The following is a 27326-nucleotide window of genomic DNA, read 5'->3' as shown; positions in this document are numbered from 1 at the left end:
ATATATAATCAGATTTGAATTTGGGTACTCTCAATTTTACGGGTACCCTACCCGTTTACATCCCTAGTGATTGTGTTCCATGTGTGTAAGCCTGATAAAAAATACTTGGCAATAAATCTTTGCCTATTTTACAGGTGTTAGGGGAAGTAAAATTCTTTATTTTGGCACTATTATCATCTCGAATTTCCTTGCAACCCAGTTGGAGTTGAATAAAAAAGAAACTCATTAAAAGTTTCTACCGCCACACTTTTGCAGGTTGAAATAGCAATTTTCAGTTTTTTTAGAAAAAGGTGAGATCTTTGCAGTGCCATGTTTAACTAAATAATTTAGAAACATTAGAGAGCCGAAAGCAAATGAAATAATGGGGGAGAAAAAAAAAGACAATTAAAGATAACTCCACATTGGTAAGGGCTAAAAGCTAGGGTTGTCATACAACAGCATGAATCAGAAACAAGAATAAATATGGTACGCAGATCCATTGGTGAACACCCAATACAATTGGGATGTTGGAGGTCTTGAGTTGCATGATGACTGCCTCAGTGGAAGCATTACTTCAATGCCGATTAATCTGACAGCTGCACCGAGTCCAAGAATGAATTACAACTGATATTCCTCTTGAATGCATGTAATTCTGTATTCACTTGTTGCCATCAACGTCGAAAACTCATCTTGGAAACAGATGGCCAGATTGTCACATCTTCACAGGGTAAAATGAAGGTCGTTGAATTTGAAAGTCCGGTAAGTTGCCTGCCTATAATGCACAAGCTGCTGCATGGTTAAGATGAAACACCTCATGCAGACTTGGTGTATGCCCTGTGCAACAGAATCTCCGAGTCCTAGTCAGGGAAGGCATTGTTCGAATCCAGAACACTAGGATAGCACCTCTTGAAGAGCTCCTCATGACTAATTGACTGCAATTTCTCAAAAAAGACAGCTATAGAATCTCTTCGTCATGAAACCAGATGGATGGGGCTATCAGGCAATACGTCCAGAAGCTTGATAGGAAAATGTTCTAGACCAGAGTCTAATCATTCCTCGTCATATGTGTTGCAGCATGCTCCAAGCTCGGACATTTTTGCACAGAATTCAGGATCAGAAAGCACAGACTTCACAAGTTCAAATCCAAGGTGTCCAACCTTCATACATGTTGCAAAGATTATCTACACTCATTGCTTGCTTAATTAGATAATCTACTTGCTCTGCAACACTAATTTCCCTGGAACAAGTGAAAATAGTTCTTCTATTAGAGGGGCAAGTGAAGACATGGTAGAAGCATACAGAATTGGTTAACAAAAATTTGAGAGAGAGAGAGGGTACATAGACATATAAACTATACCTGTTTTCAGCAACATCTCGACCATCTATTTTCATTTCAACTCGCCTTAGCACTGACATAGCATATGCATTTTTACCTACAGGTAACCAGATAAGAAAAAACATGTCAAATCTCAGTCCTATGCAATTTCAATATGTTCTATTACAAGAAAAAAAAGGAGGGAACTAAATAACATCTGCTATTACAATCGATGCACTCACTAATACCTGGCTATAGAAGCATTGCACGTGGTTGTAAGTAATGAAATAACAGTTGGCTCAATTTGTAAAATAGAAAGCCTTATAAGTGAGGCCAATTTTAGAAAGCATAAAATTGAGTACATCAGAAGTATGAATCTGTAGCCCCCAGCTCAGTGGGAAATATAACCAAGTAACTTGTTTTTGTAATGATTTTGCTAGGAGGCATGTTTTAGACTACATCCTTTCTAGAAACATTCTTTTCCTAATTTGTTTCAACTTATTGATGGATAATTAACTTAAAAGTGCAAGAATAAAACATATTTAACTGGTTGTTTTAGGCTAAACAGGTAAGAAACACAATGGCGAAGAATGGTGTCCAGGACGTAATTCACTCCCACAAATCATCTTCATAGAGAAGAAATCAAATTTTATAATCAGGGTATAATATTTCCTAAATTGTTTGTATCATGAAAACTTATTTTGCATTACTAGAGACAGAACTATGACAAAGTATTACAAAAGATATATATTTATAGCGTCTTTCTTACATTCTTTGATATCTAGGGCCAAAGCAATAAAAAGTGTCAACTCAAAACATGTGAAAGATCCCCTACATATTGGTCTCATGATTCAAAACTTTTTCTCTTTACCATTCGAGTAAAGACAGGAGTTTAAGCGCCTTAAACAGATTATTCAACATAAATAGATTTTGATATTACCTCTGGCCACTCGATTACCAGTGTAAGAATTAGGATGAGGAGCTTCAAGATTTTCATCTTCCATCTTAACTTTGCTTAATGATGACAAGCCATCATCTTTACCATCAAATTTCAGTTTGGAGTTGTCCTCATTCAGAGGTCGCAAAGAAGCAACATTATCAGTTACTTCTTCACCACTTGGTAATGCCACAGATTTCTGGCATTCAGTTAACTCACTAACTTCTATAACAGAACCATTATCACTATTGTTGACCTCCTCGCATTTGGATACTGACTGACCAGATTGCGAAAGTTCCTGGTAATGATTTTGAGATGATGGAGCAGAATTAAGATAGTCCGTCACAACCCTGCTACTAGACCTATTTGAACATTGTCCTATTATTTCAGCCAGATCACTGGAGCCATCCAAAATACTTGCTTCAGTAGAGGTAATTCCAGATTCTGAGCTGCCACTGCATATGCTATCTGGTGGAGAAATCCATCCTTTATCTTGCAAAGAGAGTCCAGTATCACTATGGAAATCTTTAGTGCTTCCACCATCAGAAGTAGAGAGTCTATCACTTCCCTTTTCATTAAATTCATTAGGACCACTGTCAAGATCTTCCCTTGACAAATTAATTCCCTGTGATTTTAAATCCTGGCTTTCAGCTAGTCCTTCAAGAGCCTGCCAAAAATAAAATAAGACAGATTACACTCGTTTATGCTGCATTGTCAAAATAAGATCACTGGCAAGGAGCGAAAAACAAAAAATTGATTTTACTTTATGGAGATTGCCGGCATGAAGACTTGCAGTTCGTGCAAGCTTCATCAGTATCAAATATAGTCCCTTCACAGAAAATGTCAATGATGGTACCAGAGGCTTAAATATCTGAATAGCCTCCCTAATTCGCAAACGATAAGATTGGTATATGGCTTGTCCATGAATTGGAGATACTTCCATCTTGGTCTCTCTTTCCCTAGTCATTGCATCTGTCATGGCAGTCACATCCTTAGACAATACTGATTCAAGTGGAAGAAGGACTGCATTTGCCTGACCAAAAAAGCAACAAATGAATCATAAAATTTTGACGGAGAGCACTGCTAGATCAGCAGAGGGTTTAAAGAATATCAAATTCTGTGAAATAGAAAATGAGATGCCCTCAATACAGATAGATCATCTTCAATGCAGAATATAATCAAGAGACTATATAACAAGTCATGCAACAGGGAAAACCTTTGAAAGATCCTCCATAAGAGAATGGTGTACTGCAGCAGCCTCCTTTCCCAATGAATGAACATCATGCAGGTCTTCAGTTATTGCGAGGACCTAAAGAGAAATGCAACACAACAACAAAATGGGCCATGAGAAAACTGCAAAATAAGGAAAGAGAAAACGACAGTCAACAGACAAGAGGGTACATATAGAAGATGAAAATTGGTGTTCGGATTAGGTAAGCAACTCAAGCCACCTCCTAAATTAAGCAACAGCAAAATGAAATCCACCGTGTTGTTTATAATATAAATTTACTGATTAAGGTTGTTCAATATCAATATGTACGATAAGGATACTGGCCAGCATCCATTAGATGATGCTTCACAAAGGGAGAGCAGTAGAAGGGGAATGGTGCAGCCCATCACTTTCCCTTAACAAACAGGAGTTAGTTTCATGTGGATTATGGCTGCTAAAAAAGTAAAAAGGGACATTCCCATGTAGGCAAGAAGCATGCATCAGGATTGAACCCACCACCCCTTCCCCCCCCCCCCCCCCCTCCCCCCGAAAAAAAAAAAAGAAAAAACCAAACACCCACACACACACACGATACATGTAAAAAACCCAAACAAAAGCAACATCAATATATCTATATCCATATCTATATGAAGCTGGAGTCTAAAATAGGTTAAAAGAGAGGTTGACAAGTGGTATACTTAAATTTATGAGTTTATGCCAAATGACATACTTAAACTTGTATATTTGTGTCAAGTGGCAGACTTAATATGTTTTATTTTTATTTTAAGTTATATTTTCATATTTTCATTTTTAATATTATTACTCATTAATATGCCCATAATAAATGCAATTTATTATATTTATTATTACAATTTGTATATGACTTTTTGATTTCCTACCGTATGTGACTTCTTAATTTCTTACAACTGTTTTAATATAATATCTTAATCACAATAAAATAAAAACTTTAACATATATATTTCATTTCTATTTTCAATAGTAAATAAACCGTAAAAAAATATATATATATAACCAACACTATTAATTAATTGATGCAACATGTTTTTTCTCTCTTAAGTGAATAATAACTGAAGAATTTTGAGAAAATTTAGAGTATCTTGTATTTCACTCTTAATCTTTACAATTGGTCTACATGACTATTTATATACAAAGAATTATATCTAAACATGAAACAAATAACCAAATAATAATTACAGAGATGATTAAGAATCCTAATCAAATCAAATCAAATCATATCCCTAGAATCAGCTAGGATCAGCAAATAAGTCAACACTCCCCCTCAAGTTGGTGCAAAGATGTTACACATGCTCAACTTGCAAATCAGATTATGGTAGATCTTGTTGTTGAGCCCTTTAGTAAACACATCCGCAAGTTGCTAGTAGAAGTCACGTGAACTAGGCTCAAGACATTGTCTGTTAATTTTTCTTTAATGAAGTGCTGATCAATTTCAATGTGCTTCGTCTGGTCATGTTGGACTGGATTTTGTGCTATACTTATAGCAGCTTTATTGTCACAATTCAAAATTATCTTGTCTCTTTCGAGACACCTTAACTCCTCCAATAACTACTGTAACCATAAGAGTTCACACACACCTTGGGCCATTGCTCTGTATTCTGCTTCAGCACTTGACCGAGCAACAACACTTTGTTTTTTGCTCCTCCAAGTGACAAGATTCCCTCCCACAACTATGCAGTAGCCAGAGGTGGATCTCCTGTCATCGAGAGATCCTGCCCAATCTGCATCTATATAAACTTCAACTCGGAGGTGACCATGTTTGGAGTAAAGAAGCCCTTTCCCTAGCGTAGACTTTAGGTATCTTAAGATGCAAAGTACAGCCTGCATATGAGTCTTGCGAGGATCATGCATGAATTGGCTGTATCTGATCGAGTGTGTGAGAAATAAATCAAACTTCCTACCAATCTCTGGTATCTTCTAATATCCACAGACTTACCAGTTCTTGCTTCCAACTTTTGATTACTTTCAATAGGAGATTCTGCTGGTTTACACCCCATCATACCAATTTCTTTCAAAAAATCCAGAATGTACTTTCTTTGGGAGATGAAAATTCCTTTTTCTGATCTAGCCAACTCGATACCTAGGAAATATTGTAGTTTTCCTAGATCTTTAATTTCAAATTCCTGAGCTAATAACTTCTTTAGTTGAGCCATTTCCTCTTTGTCATTGCCTGTCACTACTATATCATCAACATAAACAATAAGAATTACACTTGTGATGTTTGATAAACGGAGTGTGATCAGCATTGTTTTGTTGGTAACCAAAGGACATCATGACTGCTAAACCTGTCAAACCAAACTCCGGGAGATTGTTTTAGCCCATACAAAGCATTTTTTAACCTGCACACCTTTTCTTGTGTCTTCTCATCAGCGAACTCAGAAGAAATTTCCATGAACACTACCTCCTCTAAATCTCCATGGAAGAAAGCATTCTTCACGTCAAACTGTTGCAAGTCTCAGTTCAAGTTGGTTGCGCAGGATAACAGAACTCTGATTGAATTCATTTTTGCAACTGGGGCAAATGTCTCTTGGTAATCCACTCCATAAGTTTGGGTGAATCCTTTAGCAACCAATCTGGCCTTAAATCGTTCAATTGTGCCATCAGCTTTGTGTTTCACTGTGAACACCCATTTACAGTCAACGAGTTCCTTTACAGGTGGGAGAGTGACAAGCTCCCAGGTCTCATTTTTAGCCAATGTTTTCATCTCTTCAATCATTGTTTTCTTCCATTTAGGATCTGCAAGAGCTTTCTTCCAATCCTGTGGAATAGACACAGAGGAAATAGACAAGGCAAATGCTCTATAGGAAGGAGACAAGGATTCATAAGAAACAAAATTAGAAATAGGATATTTAGTACAAGATCTGGCCCCTTTTCTCTGTGCAATAGTTTTATCTAAGTCATTGGAGCATTCAAGAGTTGTGGGTAACTCATCAGAAGAAAATTCTTGACTCTGAGTAGACTGCATAATGGCTTCTTCTGCCTTGTCTCTCCTCGAATGCCTTCTCAAATCTGGCTTGTCCAAACGACTAATTCTCTCTCCTTGATTGGACGTCTCCCCCTGTCTACTAGAACTCAAACTCTCTAATTGAACCATATCATTCAGAATCACAGAATTCGGGATTACCTCTTCTTGCTTATTATTCTCCCCCTGAAGAGGTGAGTGGGTAGTACTGAAGTAGGGTTTAATTTCTCGGAAGGTAACATCCATACTGACTAAGTATTTCCTAGAGGGAGGATGATAACACTTGTATCCCTTCTGTGTTGGAGAATACCCAACAAACACACATTTAAAGGCCTTAAGATCCAATTTCCCTGCCGTCCTAGTATGGACAAAGCAAACACACCCAAATACTTTTGGTGGAACAATGTATGAAGACTTGTAGAACTGCCAAAGGACTCATAAAGTTAAGAGTCTTGAGAGGCATTCTATTGATAAGATAAGCAGATACAAGGATTGCATCTCCCCAATATGCTTTGGGCAGATTCATGGTGAACATAAAAGATCGAGCTACCTCCAATAGATGCCTATTTTTCCTCTCAGCAACGCTATTTTGAGCACTAGTATAAGGACAACTAGTTTGGTGTACTATCCCATTACTCTCCAAATAAGCAAAAAAGCTACTATTCATGTATTCTCTTCCATTATCAATTCTCAAAATTTTCACTTTAGTATCAAATTGAATACAAACCATCTTATGAAAGGATTGAAAACAAGAAAAGACGTCACTTTTAGCTTTAATCAAATAGACCCAAGTCATTCGAGTGCAACAATCAATAAAGGTGACAAATCATCGCTTATCAGACAAGGAGAGAGTTTGAGTAGGCCCCCAAACATCAGAATGAATAGTCGCAAAAGGAATTTGACTTTTATTATGACTCAAAAGATAGGATGTTTTAGTGTTTTTAGCATACTCACAAGCATCACAAAATAAAAAATCAAACTGAGTTCTAGCAAATAAATTAGGATAAAGTTTTTCTAAGGCAAAAAATAATGGATGCCCTAACCGCCTGTGCCACTGTATTATTTACTAATTGACATCCTTATTTTCTCTAGAACAGGCTTGAGATATCGAAGAACCTGAATCACCCTCCAACATATATAAGCCATCATGCAGCCTACCATTGCCAATCCTCTTTCCTGTGCGAAGTTCCTGAATAACACAATGATTAGGAAAGAACTCAATTTTACAATTAAGGGCATTGGTGATAGCACTGACAGATAAAAGGTTGACAGGAAAGTGGGGAACATGAAGGACAGATGATAATTTAATGTTGAATGTGCAAATAATAGAACCTATTCCGGATATGGGAGTAAAAGAGCCATCAGCAATTCTGACACTATCTTTGGTTAGAGAAGGAAAATAATTGAGAAAGCCTTTAGAAGAGCCTGTCATGTGTCTATTCGCACCAGAATTGATAATCCATGAAACATTATTAAGAGAGGAAGCATTACTTTACTTTACAAAGTTAAATGTGGCATCAGAGGACGAGTAATCAGAGTCAGGAATTGAGACCTTTTTACCTTCTGCCATAGTAAAGATTTATGAATCGTGAAAGAATAGAAAGTACCCAAGGTTGTACATGCGAGAGAGCCAATCAATTCACCAAAAGACTGGGTAGCGGCATGGGAAGGTCGAAAAGATGGTCGGAATCGTCACCGAAGTGATCGGAGCGGCGAAGCAGCGCCAAGCGATTGGTCACACGTCGGGACGCAATGGGTCACACGCCGAGAAGGGGAGGCACATGAGCCTCATGCGCAGGCTTTTCCGGCATCGGAGTTGGGCGATCGGCCAACGATTCTCCTAGTGCTGGCGGTGAGAGGAGGAAAGAAGTAACGGTTAACGGTCAACGGCCTACTTGGGAAATCATCCCACATCGGTGGATTACGGCAATTTCAAATTGTATATAATAGCTAGCACGAAACTACTAAATAACTTGGGTTAATCATTTTGGATCAAGTGGAAAGTGAGTCCAAAAAGTTATTTGGGCCGGGCTGTTTCAAAAGACTCCTAGATGGGTTAGTACCAAAAAAAGTAGATCTAGGGTTTTGAAATTCCAAAGAGGGAAAATTGAATTTGAACCTTATAATCAAGAAAAAGCTCTGATACCATGAAGAATTTTGGAAAAATTTCGAGTATTCTTGTATTTCACTCTTAATCTTTACAATTGGTCTATATAACTATTTATACACAAAAAATTATATCTAAACAGGAAATAAATAATTAAATAATAATTACAGAGATAATTAAGGAACCTAATCAAATCAAATCATATCCCTAAAATCAGCTAGGATCAGCAAATAAGTCAACAATAACAAATTCAAATATAAAAACTTAAAATTATATTTATATCTATATATCTATATAAAGCTGTACTTTAAAATAGGTTGATAAGAGATTGATACATGTCACTATTAAACTTACATGTGAGAGATTGTCAAATGGCACAATTAGCTTTACATAATTATTATGCTATGTTGCACAAATTTATAATTTTTATACATTTTTAATTTTATTTCTATATAAAATAATAATTAATATACAATAAAGACAATTTATTATTTTTATATCACTATTAATATATAATCTTTTGATTTCCTCCTACTTTTTAATATAATAAATATAATTTATTATATTGATTGTCATTATTATGTAACCTTTTGATTTTCTACTATTTTTTAATATAATATATTATTGATATTGCAATAAAAGTTTTATTATTAAAAAAAAACTTTATTGTATTTTTCATTTTAATAATAAATGGAATGTTAAAATATATTTAAAAAAATTAGATAACCACCATATAAAAAGATGTTAGATAATAAAATAAATCATTGTCAATATATATATATATATATATACATACATATATATTAGCAATAATTCCATAACAAAAAATTATGTAAAAAGTTTTATCTCACAAAAAACTATGATACCACGAAGAATTTTGAGATAAATTTTTTATTTTATTCCAGTTGAATTGATCTTTACAAGATTTGAATATTTATATACAAAAAATCAACATAAATTAGAAATATTTACAATAAAAATAAAATCCCTTAAATCTTAAGCCTAATTAGGATCCTAGAGATTTGAATCCTCCTAATCAGGACCCTTCTATGTTGGTCAACAAGCTCAAGTATCTTTTAATGCAAAAACAAATAGAGAAGTGAAAATTAATGGCAAATACGCTCGGATAGTACCTCATCAAGCATGGTGCCAGATTCAGAAGTCAAAGCAGTTTGGCCCGTTGATACACGGCCAAAAGCAGATAGAGCAACACTAGCTTCATATGCACAATCCCTCATTGCAAGAACAGTGCTCTGCAAATCACCTGCATAAACAAAAGATCAGCACATGCAACTGGCACTGTCCATAAATGATTTTGAACATGTTGGAGAGCAATAAAGAATAAATAAGCACACAAGTTGGAAGGACAGAACACTCATGCAATCGTGTTCTTGGGTTCAATGATATGCATTTCTAGCGTCAAATGGTTCTTATTTTGCCTTCCCTCCCTTTTATCCTCCTTTGAATTAAAATGACAAATAAAAATAAAATATCTGAAAAGCAAAGAAGGATTTCTTCCCCCTATCCAGGTCTGCCCCCTCAATTCTTCTTTGTTTCGTCCACTTCTTCTTCTCCCCCACTTCCCAGCCAATAAAGCCATTTCTCTACTTTTGTCAGTGCAACAGCCTTTGTGACTATTATTCACATTGATTCAAAGTTATTAAGGCAAGAGGCAATACTAAGGCGACAAGGTCTCCTATTGCCTCTGCCTTTTTGAAAAAGGTGCCAAAGCCAAATTTTTTTTATATTTTTAAATATACATATATATACATACAAATACATCAATGAACACTCATATTCAAAGGGAAAACATATTATTTGCAATATAAGAGAAATAAATCAATAATGTACTCCCCATTTAATCAACAACATACCAATAATACAAATATATAATATACATATATAAAGGCCACCTAAAATAAAGATAAAAAATTATAATTTTTGAAATTCTAAAACTAAAAACAATAGAATACCACTCATTTAAAATAAATAAGAATATAATCAATGATCTCTTAAAGTATTCAATTATAGGCAATAAAACACCACTCATTTAAAATAAATAAGAATGTAACCAATAATCTCTAGAAGTATTCAATTATAGGCAATAAAACAACATATATTCATAAAGTAATTAACTAAAATTGCAGAAAAAAAAAGGCTGCTGTCAAATATTTGGAGAAAGAATAGAAGATAATGTATTTATGGAAGATGAGAAGAAGAGGAAAGGAAAGGAGGAAGAGAAAAGAAAAAATTTTTTAAAAAAAAAGTTACTGCAATGCAGCTGCGTGGGCTGCAGTGAGGAGGAGAAAAAGAAGAAAGAGAGTTAAAAGAGTTACCTTCCATTATTATATTTCCAACTACCCGCCACTAACATTGAAAAAATAAAAAGTAAAAAAGAAGTCAAATGATTCTAAAAGCATTTACTGTTTTCTATTAAAAATACACTTTCTCTGTCCCTCCATCTTCTTCTTCTTCTTCTTCTTCTTCTTCTTTCTTCTCTCTTCTTCCTCCTCCATTTCTCAAAAACCAGTTACATAGAAGAGGCATGCCTCAAGACGCCTGGCGCCTCCCTTCACTGAGGCGAGCACCTCAGTGAAGTGCCTCGCCTGGTGCCTTTTCCAGCACCTTTCTGGTGCCTTAACAACACCAATTGATTTGAAAACCTTGGTACCACAATGATAAAGATTGAATCCAAAAGCTTAAATTTTGACATGTAACATATCAATGATATTTATATTAACAGTGTTTCTCTTACATAATTTCCTTAAACTATTGCCTGCCTTAGTCCAAGTAATTTTATATGATACATGCATACGTGCACACTGGCATGGATGTTTACTATAGCAAACAAAAGGACATTAACCTGAAGCTGACTTTGCTTTAAGAGATGCAATGCATAGTTCGTTAGTTGCAGAATACAAGCCACTGGATGCAGCTTCCATACTGCTTTGCGCAAGCTTCCATTCTTGCTCAGTGCCTATGACAAGAACCAGACAAAAATAAATTCACTAGCCACAAGAAAGTGGCGTTAAATAAACTAGGGCAAACCATTTGGCAAGAAAGGAAACTTACGTGTAAAAGAATGGTATGTAACCTCCAATTTTGTTAATGCATTCAGGTAAGCTTGCTGCCAGGTCCTGCTATCACCTCCAGTCATCATAGGATAAATCTCTCCAGCGATTTGAAAGACCCCATCTCTTGATGCTTCAAATTCTAATATTGACATGCAAATTTTGACAATATCTGATGCCTTTTCTCTAGCTTCCCATAGCAATTTTTGTCGCCTCATCAGATGGTCATGAAACTCAGGAGGAATTCCTGAAGTTTTATTAGACAGATTTCCAGTCATGCTTGAAGTTGGACCACCACAAGCCCATCCCATTGCTCTCTCAAGCTGCCCTTCTGCCACAATGGAATTTCTTTCACAAGCTTGCAAACAATCCATAGACCTAGCCATTTTTTTTACAGCAGATTGTATACCTTCCAGCAAGTTAGATCTGCTGAGGTTTAAGATGATAGGATATAGTTTATCCTCGATAGCAAGAAACTTTTGAAATGTGGCCCTACTCTTCTGTGAAGGGATTAATGCATCATGCATCCATTCTAATTGGACAATCTCTAGGCCAGTCTTGTGAAGAGCCTCTTTGAGTTCATTTACCTGTTTTTTCATGATGGAAGCTGCTGATCTCACTGCTCTTGCAGTTTCATGAGCATTGCAGTACTCCTCAAGCATGAGCTGGACCTTCCTGACAGCTCCGACATCTTTTTTCAGTTGGTCCATAGAAAGTTCCTTTGTTGTCTCTGTCAATAGCTTCAAATGCTCATTTTCTCTGTCCAACCAAGCTAAGAAAGTAGAAGCAACTCGTTCCTTCAGGTAACGACCAATATGCCCTTGAAGTTGAGCTCCAAGCTTTTTCTTTACAACATTGAAGAGCTGGTCAAATCCTAAATTTTGGTCCACAGATGAAGCAACATCATGTATGCATGAATCAAGAAAAGAATCCACAACACATACTTTCCAAATAAAAAATGATTGGCTGTTCAATATGCCACCAAATTTCCAGATATATTCAGATACCGAGTATCCTGAACTTGCAATATCTGCTAAATTAGAAAACTCATTTGAACGAGAAGTAATAGAACCACCAAAATTTGTCAATGATTTATCCAGAGATTCCAATTCAGAGAAGGGCCTAACTAGTAAAGACAACAGCGCTTTACTTCCTAATACATGTGACTCTCCTGTCTCTTCGGTACTAATCAATGATTGAAAATGGCATTCAGAAGAAATCAGGACGTTTTTAATCTCTGCTTCTCTCTTTATGAGAGAAGATGTACGCATCTCCCTCTCATTCCATGTTTGATGGAGTTGGTCCAGCTGCGCCCTACAAGCTTCTTCTTGGGAGGCAAGCTCTTCTGCCTCTTCCCAAGAGAGATGATCCCTACCTTTCATTGCAGCTTCCTCGAGAGCCAACTGTTGCTCTGTGATGAGACCAACCTTAACAAAGTAGTTCTTTTCAAGTTCAACCAAGGATGCCCTCTCCAATTCAACCTCCAATAGCTGCTCCAATGCTGTGTCAATGGACCCCCGGATTTGTGAGATCAATCCAAATGCATCCATAATTTCTGAATTCAATGAAACAGCAGATCTCATCACATCCAGTAGAACAACTTCAGTCATTTGCCCAATTAAACTCTTGCAGGAAAGCAAAAAGGTCTTAAATATGGAGGCCCAGTTTTTTTCAGGATAATTTTTGGTGTGGCCTATTTCAGTATCCACACTGGCTACGTCCCAGCCAATAAATTGCTGCAGCTCACCAACAAACCCAACTACAAGTATGCACTTCTCTACTTGCTCTTCAAACTCCGAGAAACTAGTACCAAACCTATCACTTTCAATTCTTCCTCCAGCAGAATTACTAAATATGTCTAGAACCCTATGCCTAACCTCATTGTACAAGGAACTTACAGCTACATTTAAAACAGATAGCACCTTCTCCTTCTTGTCTTCTTGCTCCCCTGACAACTTAGCATCCCTGGTCATATCATGTTTTAATTGTCCTGATTGGTTAAAAGAACCAGCGTCTTCTTTCTTTACAAGCCCAGAAGACTGCATGTATTTAACAAAAGCAGACAGAAGACGGTCCTTAACTTTTGATTCAGTCTCCAAGCCTATAGAACTCTCCAGCTCAGCACTCTCTGCTTCAACTTTCTCCATCTCAATTGCATATTTCTCCAGTTTAAGACTAAGATCACCATGACTATGTTTGACAGAATCAAGATTATCTCCTTGTACTTTGGAAATAAGCTCAGCAGCCTGTCTTCTAGCAAGAGAGAGAACATCAGAGGATAGGGCATTTGCAGACAGTTGCAATACTTGTGTCCAGCCATGTACTGCACTAGTTGTAAAGTAGTTTAGAGGCAGGATTCTTCGTAAACACACAGAATACACTTGAATTCCAGCTAGGGCAGATGAGAGTCCTTGATCCAGCTCAGATATGAGTTGAGAAACTTCCCTATCTATGTCCTGGCATTGTGCTTGTGTGGGCTCAGGAACTATGGTCAAAGGAACTCCTGCGACCTGAACAGCTGATGTAAGAGACAAGGCATCAATCATACTAGTCAGCTTTAGGCAAGTATTTACTTCTGGAAGTAAATTGCTCCGTAAAGCATCAAGTATCCTCCCATGCTGTTCCATCCATGTTGTAGCTTCTTGAGCCTTCTCAACTACCAGAGCCTTTGCCTGAGCAAATTCTCGAGCCTGAATTTCAAATGATGCACGGGTTTTCTCTGAATTACAAGTTGCTTCAGCCACAATTGACTTCACAGATGTCTCGTGAAGGATAAGACTGGATCTCTCTTGGTCAGCTCGATAGAAAAGAGCCGAGGCAAGCTCGTATTGGTCTAGAACATCAGAAAACCTCTGGAACATGCATTTTCAGTTAAGAAAAATCTATAATTATGTATAAATTAAAATCTTTCAAGTAACCAAAACATTTAGGCACCAACTCTCTTACCTCAAGGGCAGATTCAACAGCAGGTAAGGTAGCCAGTAAGAGATCATGATGTTCCTGATCATAATTGGAAGGCATCAGGTATTGTTCATATTCCAAACTTAAAAGAGGCCAAAGTGCCAAAAGTAACACAAAAGATTGAAACATCTAGACAGAAAATGAATTGCAAGAAAGCAAGGTTTTACAAATTATCATTCTAAATTAAGTACTCGATGCAACTCAGAGAAGAGTACCAATAACCAAAATAAGAAAAATAAAGGACTCTATCAATTAAACAGATTCTTTGCATTTCAAATACAGGTGATCTCAGAAAAAAAACAGTACTGTGTTTCAAGAAAGGAAGATCTATACAAGAGTTTTGATGATTAACTACCTGCAAGGGAACACGGATTTCTTGCACCCGAGATGCAAATAAACTCAAGCTAACTGCCAACTCCATGCCCTTTCTTTCTTCACCGCCAATTGCTGCATCATCGTGAAAATCGCCTCGGGTCCATTCCACAAGTGGATCCCAAACGAAGACCTCCAGTAACATCAAGATTATGTCCTTATTTTTCCTTAGAACGTCAACAACTGCCTCACAGTTTGCTCTGAAGGTACCCTCTACTCCAGTCAATCCTAAAGCAGCTTCAATCATCTGAGTCAGACGGAATGGAACAATTTCGGGAATCTTTAGTCTTTGCCCCTTATCAAAGCAAATATTGTAATCAATATGCACAATATCCCCACTGCAAAAATCCACCAGAATGTTATCCAAATGTCTATCTCCTAGACCAAGAATGTGGCCCACAATACTCATGGCTGCAACACTCCCAGAATACCTACAAGTGAAGAACAGAAAGAATGATTTAATTCTGAAGGGAAGTGAATACTGGAACATGCAACATATGCAAAAAAAGTATGAGGAAGAAAGAGGATCAATAGCATAAGTAATTTACAATCTAAGTTCCTTCAACTTCCTTTTTTATATCAATTCTGCAATGCTAATTATCTTCTAACATTATCTGCTAAAGGCAAGTATCTAGTGAAAGAAGGATTAGGTGGACTATTGAAGCCAATTCAGTAAGATTTTGCAATTAAATTTTTAGTTGTGTGTACTTTACAGGTTCCCCCTTTCACTTGTTCAAGCAATGCAGCAACAACAGTTATAAATGACTATGGTATCGTGAAGCCATCCATACATCAAAAATTGGACAGTCAAAAAAATAAACTTAAACACCAAGTATAGCTAGTATGTGTGTCTATATATCATAAAACAGAGAGTGATTCAAAGGAGTAAAGGGAAAGACAACTATAGTGTATGTTATCTTCTAACATTATCTGCTAAAGGCAAATATCTAGTGAAAGGACTAGTGTTATGGATAATGGATACCCTAAATCCATAACAAACAGATTTTATTTATCCAATAGTTTCTTTTCAGATTTCCTATTATCTTGTCTTATCATATTTTCTATTATCTTATCCTAGATCTAATAGTTGCTTGTATTAGACTTCTACTTTGATTAGAAGTTCTAGAACCTCTACTATAAAAAGAAGTTTATTTTATTCAATAAAAATAAGCAGATTTATTATAAGAATTGTGAGATTAAAACACTCTCCTTTGTGAGTTCCTTTATGAGTCTTGAAGTGTTAAGAGCTCCCTATAATAAGCTCCTTTTCTATCAATCATATCAATCATCCCATGACACGATTTCTGACCCGAGATTATAACAACTTAGTATCAGAGCCGAGGCTGTCGTCATAGGTATTTCAATAAATCTAGAAGATAAATTGAATTCTTTTGATGGACGTTTGGATAACGTAGCTCAGCAGATTTCTAAACTAGTTCGAACCTTTAATAGGAGTTGAACCAAAACCAAGATAGATCGAGCTGCAACCAATCAAATTTTGGTCAAAAAGCGAATGAAAAGATAGAGGTACCTATGGTGCCCCAAATGACAAACTTGACTTTCCATCGTGCGATGGCACAAATGGTACATTATCATCCTACATTCCGAGACCTACAAGAGTAGAGCTAGTAGATCATGTTTTAAAAGAACTTAATTCAATTTCAAGTAAAATTATCTTTAATCTAGACACTCGGATTTGGAAAGTAGTAGGTAGTGGATAATGTGGTCTTGAATCTGAAACTATATGGAAGCCTATCATTTATTTTCATGTTGCATATCCTACATTTGAGCTTGAGGACAAGCTCTGTTTCGAGGAGGAAAGTGATGTTATGGATAATGGATAGCCTAAACCCATAACAAACAGATTTTATTTATCTAGTAGTTTCTTTTCAGATTTTCTATTATCTTATCTTATCATATTTTCTATTACCTTATCCTAGATCTAATGGTTATTAGACTTCTACTTTGATTAGAAGTTCTAGAACCTCCACTATAAAAAGTTTATTTTATTCAATAAAAACAAATAGATTTATTTTAAGAATTGTGAGATTGAGACTCTCTCCTTTGTGAGTCTTGAAGTGTTAAGACCTCTCTCTAATGAGTTCCTTTTCTATCAATCATCCCATGACGCGATCCGTGACTCGGGACCATAATAATTAGGTGAACCATTGAAGCCAATTCAGTAAGATTTTGCAATTAAATTTCTGTACATATATCATAAAACACCAAGTACAGCTACAAGATTGTATATGTGTATATATATCATAAAACACATAGTGATTAAAAAGAGTAAAGGGAAAGACAAATAAGTGGTGGAACCAAAAAAATGTAATAAATTCTGCATTCATGAAAATTTCATAGGCCTCCCCACCTGCAAAGCTTGAGTTTATGTTTATGAAATTCTAACAAGAGGAGAAGTGTATCAACTTTTGCAGGTTCCTCAGAAAATACCTCCTCAATTTTAAGCTGAAGGCTTTGAACCCTTCACTAGCACACCAAAGTTCTTGGTGTAGCAGCTGTCTAGGAACCTCCTTCATTAAATCCAGAAGAACTTTACGCTTGACGTCATGAGGCCAGTCTCTTCGTGAAATTACCCTCCTTATGCCTTTCTCTTTAAGTGCAGGTATAATTTTACCATAGAACATATCACTTGGTCGAGGAACAGGCGGAGGAACAGAATTTTTTGCAGTGCCTGGACCCATTGCTGAGAATTGGGCTAGCTGCAGGCGGTTTTGCCAGGACTTAAAGACACTGTATATGCTTATAACATTGTCCACCCACTGGATAAGACCTGCCTGACCACTGATTGGAGTCACAGAATAATACCGTATAGCCAGCAAATGCTTACGAGCTGCAGATGATGAATGCATTATACCATTAATAGCTTGCAGAAGCTGCATGATTCTGGCATCAAGTCGCAAATCTTCTCGCCCTTTCAATAGATAAGTGTACTTTTGACCATCTGAACCATGTATAACAAGCTTCTTAGGTTTTGTCTTGGTTGACAAAATAGTCACTTGCTCAGAAAAAGAAGCAATTGCAACCATTCCCTGAAGAGTTGTAGTCAAATCTCTGTCAGATTCAGCAACTGTGACTTGCATCTCAAGACCAGGCATTGGAACATCAGAAGATGACAATGAGGCCAGCTGGGGCGCAACTTCCCCTAATAATATTGACGACTTCCTCTGATAGGAAGCTAATGATGCAGCAATATCATCAAATGGTCGCCACATTTCTCCAAGTGCAGCAGCTGAAGCTGGAGGAGTCTTAAATGCCAAAATGGCTGACTTTAATTTTTCTCTGTATTCCTCGTGGAACCATACTTCATGAGGAGTTTCAGGTCTTCGAGAAGTTGAAGCCAGACGGCGTTCTAAAGCAACCACAATGGGTGCCATCATGGCTGAGTATTTAGCAGCATTTATCTTATTCTTCTCACTCTGACTTAGAGTGGCATTCTCTGCAATTCGTGTAGCTTCCCCTTTCAGCACATTTATGCGTCTCATAACATCTGGAGAAAATACAGTCAGATAGCCTAATCGCTTGGTGCAAAGAAAATAAATCAGGAAGTAGCAAAAAGTAGGAAAACCCCAAAATCATTGTGCTCCTAAAAAGCAAAGAATCAGAGATTATGTCCTGACCTTGTTCAGAAATGAGTAGTCCACCGGAAAATCATGTTATGTAAAAGCAAAAGCAGCACGCTACATATATTGTTAAGAAAATGGACCTGGACCTAATGCAATCAAAAGTTGGCTCAAGGGGAGAGGATTGCTCGAGTCTTTATAACGAGCACATTCCCCACATACCTAAGCGATGTGGGATATTTCACACCCTCTCCCCGCCCCCCTTCATGCCTAGGACAAATACCTAGTGTGTGAAACACTTCCAGGAGACACAATATCAATTAGGGGGGCTCTAATACCATGATACTAAAGAAGGACCTAGCCTAGGCCAAACTCACTTCCAAAGCTAGCTCAAAAGATAGCTCAAAAGAGGAGGATTCCCCAAGTATTTATAGAGGGCACATTAACCACATACTAACCAAATGGGAATATTTAACACATATGATGTTGACCAAAGCTTATACATGCTTGCATCACATAAGATTCCAACTATCACAGTAGTTTATCCTACATGAAGATAAACAATAAACTATGGAAACTGCATCATGAAAAACATAATTAAAAATTTTGGCACTATGAACAACAGAGTCCTAGTTATTGTCATCTATACTTTACCCGCATGAAGATCTTGAAGTGTGCTGAGCCACAGTTCCTCCCAAAGAACAGTAACATTTCCCAGTTCATTTATCATTAGTTGGACATCCTGAACTAATCTTGGGTACAACTCTTTCTGCATGTGATAAGATTATACATTATCATTTTCCGCTGGATATCCTCTTGGTAAATAACGATTTACATGGAACAAAATTTAGATAATCAAGAACATAGAGCAGGAAGAGTCTGCGTTAAGAAAAATGAAAACAGAGGCAACATAATAAACATTATCATCCAAGCATTTGGCTCGCAGAGCAGTATTGGAGTGTATTAGAAGAACTATGTATATTACAAAAGTTTGCCTTCAAATCAATAAATTTCCTGGTCATTCCAAAATACTCTTATGAGCTAATATTGTTGTAACATTGCTGACCCTAATCTCGGATATATTTGGTTTATAAACTTTTAAGCATATGAAGAAAGGATATAATACAAAATAGTCTCATACAACTAACTCATTAGGTACATATGTTGATTCTGAAGCAAATGAGTTCAATGGGTTGGTGAACGAAGGCAGCTTAAATAGTTGAATCTTATCACTGCAGAACCAATAGGTATTAGGGGATATGGCATATGGGGTGAGAACAAATACTCAAAATTGGATTATTGAACAAAATATAATTCTCAATTTCATTTGTTCAAACTTCAAATCAATATTGAACAATCATAACAAAATGTTAAACATAGTGTTTGATTCAATTATATGAATTTGTCAAATCCAATTGAACTCCAAGTAGAACTTATTTGAAATGAATTTTATTGTTTGGTTTGATACAACTTAAAATGTAGAATTCAATTGAATTTCATATAATTTACGTTAGTTGAATTTCATAATTGAAGTTAAATGGCTCTCATTTCCCAAACTACCCTCGAGAGTGAAATTAAAAAATTATAATTTCTTACTCTATCAAAAAAATCTTATACATAAAAAAACTTATAACAAGTAACGAATATATAAATTTATTGATAATATATTAATAAATATAAAATAAATTTGCATGCCTTATAATGTATGAGATTTATAGAACAAAATAATACTATGAAGTAAATATAATTTTATAAAGTAGAAAGTGAGGAAGTATAAAAATATAAATAAAAATCTGAAATAATTACAAGTTAAAATATATCTCTTTTTTAATTAATCAACAATATTTAGTATTTTAATCAATAAATATAAGAAGATAGCCTATTGAGAGAAAAAAAAAATTTCATGAGGGCATTTAGCCCAAAAAACATTGTTATGTAAGCTTTGGAATTCACTTCAAACTCAATCAAATATGAAAAGAATTGATTTTAGTTATGTCCAATTCCATAGAATTTGAGTTCTAATTTTTATTCAAACCAAACAAATAGAACATGAAATTTAAATGAATTCCACAAAATTTTATAACATGGAATTGAACCAAATAAGCTCTGAATATCTAGAGCTTCTAAGCCTCTAATTACATTAGGATAAGGAACCCTTTTTCAATCCTAATTAGGCACCAAATCAAATAAACCTTCTAAACAAATGAACTTCTTTTCCTAAAATAAGTACTCCCAATATATCTAAGACCTCCTACATCACATATTTAGTCGCTGATTCCAGAGTTTCCAGAAACAACCAACAGGCATAACATCAAGTAATCATGATTTCATTAAGGAATAAGGATGGATGTTTCAAAACTAGCAGGGTTTCACTAAAATCAATGGGGAGAAGGCACAACACCAAAATCAATGTATGTTTCAAATAATAAAATTGATATGATAAATGAAGTTATAGGCATCTAATGCATCCACTAGCAATTTGATGAACAAAATTTCCATTACCAAGCAACCAAGAATGTGTTGAAGCTCTTCTGAAGGCTTATCATCATTAGCATTTACATCAACTAGTGTTGGGTACACTATGGACCAAGGAGATTGCTTAGCCAGCATCATTAGCAAGCCCTCCAATTGCTTACGAACAAGTGGCTCAGGGTGAGAACTTAAACGAGCAAACAACTGAGGAGTGACTTCCTACCAAAAGTAGAAAAAAAATTTTATGCCATTGTATCAATGCAAAAATAATAGATAAAGATGTGAAATGTGTGTTTTTGTGTTTGAGAGGGAGAGATTCTCACCTGCCAAGGAAACAAGGGAATTGTTGAAAGAGCAGGTTCGATTGTATCTTTCAACTCAACTCCATAATTGAGGAAGATGTGTAGCACATACAATGTAGCCCTCAAAATGTAGCTGCCAGTGTTTTGTTTCAGCGAATCACACCAAGAGCCAGGCAACTGACAATCAGAGAACCTTAAAGATGAATATGTCAAGTATTGCATGAAACCATGAGCTGCATACCCAAAGAGGGACACTCGTCTTCTCCTCAAAGACCACCAAATAGTAACCAACTCATCAACAGCGGAGGAGATATCTGTTTCTTGGAGGCTAGCTTTTGCACATAGGAAGGTTTGCAGCTGAGATGCTAGAGCAACAGAAAGAGACTCACCATTGGATTTTTCTGCACCAGGTGCCCCAGCAGCAGCTTCAATTATATCCACTGCTTCATCTACCACAATCTCCAAGGGGTTATTATTTCTTAAATGTTGCATAGAATTAAGCCAAAGTTTCCTCTCTCCTCCCCCACCATTGAAAGGATCTCCCTCCTTCTGAAAAAGATTCAACACCACATACTGCACTTGGGTTCTCTCATCTTCAGTCAACTTAAATCTTTCAGACAGAACTTCTGGAAGAAGTAGAGAAGAGAAAGAGTATGAGCGGAGCACATTTTCACCTGGAGTAAAGAGAGAATCTCTAGCCTGACTGAAACACCAAGATGCATAAGAAATCCATGATTTTCCCATTCTGGAGCAAAGTTGTGTTGACAATTTTGTAGCAGTGCCTACAATTTCCTCAACAATAATCCCCAGACTCGATTTAGAATTGAAGTTCTCATCATTGAAATATGGACCATCTCTGCTGATCAAAGATTTATCATCAACATTAAAATCCACTTGCATCTTGTGGACAATATTTTCCAAATCCAGATCCTGATAATCCCTTCTCAACCAATCTGCCAGTTTCAAGCATGCTTTGGCCTTCAAAATATTATCATCTGAATCAGAAACTATGGATGCAGGGGAAACCATGCAAGAAGAGATGAATGACCAAATATTTGCAAAAGCATCTTCAAACTTGTTCTCCGCATACATGAGCAGGAACTCCTCATATTGCAAATTTGACAATAAGAAATCACCATGTCTTCGCTCAAAGGAACCCAATACATGACCTCTGAGATAGTTGTTTAAACGACTTGCCAACATTAGGTTTCCCTGTTTACGAGCTAAACTTGATAAATTCATGCAGAGCTTTAAAGTGAATGGAGAAGCTGGAAAATTGATTTGATAAACCCGAAGAACTTTTAACCATGGATTACAGTCTTGGTGAACTCTATTCATAACAGATTGCATCGACTCAACATAAGAACTTAATATTGATTGCTGTTGCTTAGGTTTCACAAGATTGCCCTTAAGCTTGTGACATTCTTCAAAGACAGAGATGCAGTGTAATTGAGTAGCAAGAGGCACTGCTTCTGTTAAAGAATCAAGTGGCAAAACAGACAATATTTCCTCCAGCATGGACTTGGCTTTGTGTATTTCATGTGGCACCTTATCTGCCTTCCCCTCAAGATGAAGCAGCATTGCCTGTAAAAGCATCTGTTCACTTCTCTGCAAGGCCAGTTTAGGATCAAGTGTGAGTTCAGAGCTGCTTTTAGGAGTCAAATCAAGGAAAGCCCAAGCTGCCTGATAATCACCCTCGTCAAAGCGTGCCAATGCATGAATTGCATTGATTTCATTGCCAGCTGTAGTTAAAGCACCAGAATAACTCCTTCCAGCATGTTTAGAACGAAGAGTTTGCAACTCTATTAACCAAGATTCTAGAGATCTCCAATCCGATACAGCAGTATAACTCTCAATAACACGTGAAATAGCAAACTGCACACCATCAGAACCCATAGAGCTGAGTGACTCCTCATTTTGTAATAAGTGAGTGAAGTGAGCAGCAGCTATTTCATACTGGCCTTCTGACTGATATACCAGACCAGTGATCCAGGCAAAAGGACCCAATATTCCACTATGACTCAAGGATTGGTTCTCATCCACTAGCAACGAAGAAAATGTCATTGAAGCCCATTGTCGTAAACCAACCAATGCCTCTGGTTCATGATTCTTACACAGAGCTAATGCCATGTGTCGTAGAACTCTCAAAATGTCTCCAGAAAATTTATCCCTGGTCTTATGAAGATTCTCAGACATCTGTGGTCTAGATTTGTCCTTCAAAGATGAAGCCCAAAGATTCTTTAGCTCCTGCAAACGCACACTACAATATTGAATTGTAGCATCATGACATTGTAGTGCTAATCCGGCATTCATCATTGGCTCACATATACGAGAAAACCACTCCTCACAGACCTTCCTGTTTGAACGAAAGAACAAGGTACTCTGGCGTGAAGAAGATGGTAAAGTAGCAGACCCTTCATATGCATTGTATACATTCTTCTTTAGGGCCTCAACAAAATCCAGTAGCAACCTCATTGGTAGCAAATGAGCACCAGAAGATCCTATTATACTCAGATTTCCATCATTTTGCTCAATTTCAAGCTGTAATACATGTGCAATTTCCACAAGCATTCCTTCAAAAGCTGCAAACGTTTGGGTGGGCCCACCGAGGTTAGTTCGGAGCCGTGTTGTAATACAATATCTAGCTGCTTCATGGATAGCCCACCAAGCACCAGCCAAATTATTAACAGAGCAAATTCTTTCCAGAATATCTTCATCCACTTTTATGTCCAACCATAAAACATTGGTACCAAATTTTTGTGTTTCCTCAGGTTGACCTAGAACAAGGTCCCTTGGACTTTGACGGCTATGAATGAGCCGTTGGATCCAAGAAGAAAGCGGGACTTTCCATCTTTGGGATATATAACTCAAAATGGAAACAAGTTGCTGTGAATGAAGTTGCTTTCGCAGCTGTTTCAGGGAAAATACTTGCTTCCAGTGCAAATTAGAACTGTTACCAAGGGTAAGTGCATTGGGCCTGGATTTTATCAATGTTCCATGATCATGTAAACCACACACATAAATTGTCATAGGTATGACATGGGAAAGCAGTCTAACAAATGCATTTTTTACTTCAGCATCCGGATCACCAAGTTTTTCTAAGACAACTCCAGCTATGGGATAAAAAAACATGGGATCTACAAGCCTGCCTTGCAAAAGAAGCTCCAAAACTGAAGCCCCAGATAACCTCACCTTTGGTTCCCTGTCAACTGCAGCATCAAGTACTGAGAAAAGAATACTTCCAATAGATCCAATGTATCCAAATGATGAATTAAAAAAACTATTCACATTTGAATTCTCATAAATAAGAATAAGATTCTCGGAGAATCTTTGGATCCATTCCAAGGCTACTACCTTAACTGCAAGCGGAGAAAGAAAATGTAGAGCTTTGACAAGTATCACAGTGTATTTTCTCAGATGCTCCATAATAACTTTAGAACATACAACCCTGAAACTGTCATGAGCTTTTTCAACATCAACATCTACAGAAGCTTTCTTGCTAGTCTGATTTCTTATGCAGCACTTGCTCAAGAACTCAACTGCACTTAGCCTGTCCATTGTTTTGATAACATTGACTTGCAACTCCACATAGGCCTGAACTGGTATATCAAAAGGATCCAATTTTTCAGCAATATAAGATGTCAACCTTTCCGACCTCCTCAGATAAATAGCACCCATGTCTGGTTGACTTATCAAATTGTTTATCCCACCCAAGGAAACACAAGTTAATAGAACTTTCAAATCAAATTTCATAAAAGCACACAACTCAACTCTTGAATAGGATTTAGAACCTGCAACACCCTTAACCTCATCCCCAATATCCGAAATTCTTTTTAACATGTCCTTCAACAGATCCAGCTCTTCAATCAACATTGTCATTGCCTGTTGAACAACTTCATCATTCCCGTGCTGGAGCAAGAAAACATAAGTTGCAGCAGAGCTTCCAGCCACCAAATGATTCGGATGCAAACGCTGCTGAGATATTGGTGCATCAAACTGGATTATTTTCTGCACTGATGATGGAAGGAGGCCAAGTTTTTGCAGAGATAATAACTGAAGGTTAGTCTTTAAAACACCATGAACTTGAAAGGAGGTAATCTTGTCAGCTCGAATCTGGGTGGTGCTACTCATTTCCAGGCTTTGAAACAATATATCAACTGCCAAAGGATAGAAAGTAGAAAATCTTTCACATAATATTTCTGCCAATAGAGTCAAACACTTCCATGAGTCCCCAATCCATTTTGACCACCCAAACTTCTTTCCGACCAAAGATAAGCATCCCAACAACCGAGGAAGCATTTTGCTGAGAGATTCACTAATTTGTTCAAGTAAATTCATTTCCAGCAATCCGGAAGCAGTGGACTGCAACACTGTTGAAAAACAAGAAAGCAATGCAAGCAATCTTCGAAATTGGGGCAGGGTTCCATGACTGCCATCCTGCAGTAATACATCCATGTCACCCAAGAACTTTGACAACAATCCCAGAGAGAATTGCAAATTTCCCACCCAATGTTTCTGGAATTGCAGGAAACTATCCAAGATACTTCGCCTATCTGATTCTGCAAGATCCGGAATCAATACCCAGCCAAGAAGCACATCTACAATATCAAGAAAATGAGGTTGGAAAATTCTGGAGAACTTCAAAGAAACCAAAGATATAACACCTAGAAGCCGGTGCAATAAACTCAAGGAGGTTCTCTCATCCTCCAGAAGTTCTTGGCATGCTTTGAGGATCGGTGAAGCATATCTCTCAATCCCCACAACATCTCCAACACTAAGAAACTCTCGTAGGCCTTCCACTGCCAGTTCTGTGGTCCCATCACCAGCACTGACATTGACATTGCTAAGCAATGGCAAAGCCCAGCCAATGAACCTATCAACCAGGCTTCCAAGCATAACGTGGTTCTGCCTTCCATTTGATCCAATAAGAATTGAGCACAGCACAGCACAAAGAGCCCCATATGCAGTAGCTGCAGCCTGCCTCACGGAATATGACCTGCATCACAGTTTCATGGAAAATTACATTCCAAACAGATACTTTGAATTAGTTTCCTAACAAACAATCCTCTCATTTTGCAGAAAAATCCATTTGGTCAGTGGAATTTTCGAGGAAACTTCAAAATGAATGGATAAAACCTCGCTTCTCTGAGTTCAACAAACAGCGGCACTTGACAAAGTTTGCAAAATTCAAAATCAAATGACATAAAAGGAAAAAAAAGAAAAGAGTATAAAAAATCAAAACACAAAAAAATGTTGACAATAATAACAGTGCAAGTGTAGAAAAATTATAGCACAGTAAATAACTTTTGTCTACACATTCCCAAAAATTCAATCCCTTAGAAATAAACACAATATTAAGAGTGGAAGAAAAATAAACAATAACGTTTCTTTTCCTAACAAATGAAATTACAATAATAAGAAATAATAAAAAAAATAGAAACTCATATAATGGATATTGCAATGATGGAAAGAAGACATACTTATCAGAGAGGAGCTGAGAGAAACCCTGACATAGGAAAGAAGCAGAATGAGCAATGAGGAGCGAGTTAGGAGGGAAGAGAATCGCGCGGTGGAGCGAGTTAATGGCGGCGAGTCGAGCCGAGTCATCATCATCAGAGTTGGTTGTTTTTGCAGTTGAGGCTGCAGCTGTTAAGGCGGTAGCGGTGGAGGCGGTTGCTGAAGAAGAGGAAGAAGCGGAGTCGTCGGTGGGGAGGGCAACGGAAAGGAGTGCAGCGAGTTGCTGTTGTTGATGGTGGATTCCTTGCATCATCGGCGCTGCTGTTTCTATGGCTGTGGATTTGCATCTCCTTTTGCTCTGTTCAATTCTCTTAGCGGCATCTGACCCTTCTTTGCTTCCATTTGTTGCTTCACCTGTTCTGTTTTGTCACCGGAAAACGAAATTTGAAGAAACTTGTTTTTATAATTGTTTTCCTTCGTCTTTTAGTATTGAAAAAGAAAAAAGACACTTATTTCTAATAATTTTTTAAAAAAAATAATTTTAGTGTCGACATATTTACATTA

At 37.0% G+C, this 27326-nt stretch overlaps 1 protein-coding gene across 1 annotated transcript; it reads right to left on the bottom strand.

The window, feature by feature from the left end:
* Positions 1 to 338: 338 nt before the first annotated feature.
* On the bottom strand, positions 339 to 27228 carry LOC110601200. The gene is made up of 15 exons (XM_021738250.2): positions 26786 to 27228; positions 21327 to 26301; positions 21034 to 21222; positions 19186 to 19300; positions 17402 to 18458; positions 14934 to 15381; positions 14564 to 14617; positions 11619 to 14469; positions 11410 to 11523; positions 9680 to 9810; positions 3448 to 3540; positions 2995 to 3264; positions 2235 to 2898; positions 1337 to 1412; positions 339 to 1216 (listed from the first exon to the last, which is right to left on the bottom strand). The coding sequence occupies exons 1-15, from the start codon at positions 27073 to 27075 to the stop codon at positions 1117 to 1119; spliced, it is 11427 nt and encodes a 3808-aa protein (XP_021593942.1). The 5' UTR covers positions 27076 to 27228; the 3' UTR covers positions 339 to 1116.
* Positions 27229 to 27326: the final 98 nt, after the last annotated feature.

Source organism: Manihot esculenta, chromosome 15 (assembly GCF_001659605.2).
Source record: "Manihot esculenta cultivar AM560-2 chromosome 15, M.esculenta_v8, whole genome shotgun sequence".
NCBI classification, from domain to species: domain Eukaryota; kingdom Viridiplantae; phylum Streptophyta; class Magnoliopsida; order Malpighiales; family Euphorbiaceae; genus Manihot; species Manihot esculenta.
This window is presented reverse-complemented; position numbering and strand designations above follow the sequence as displayed.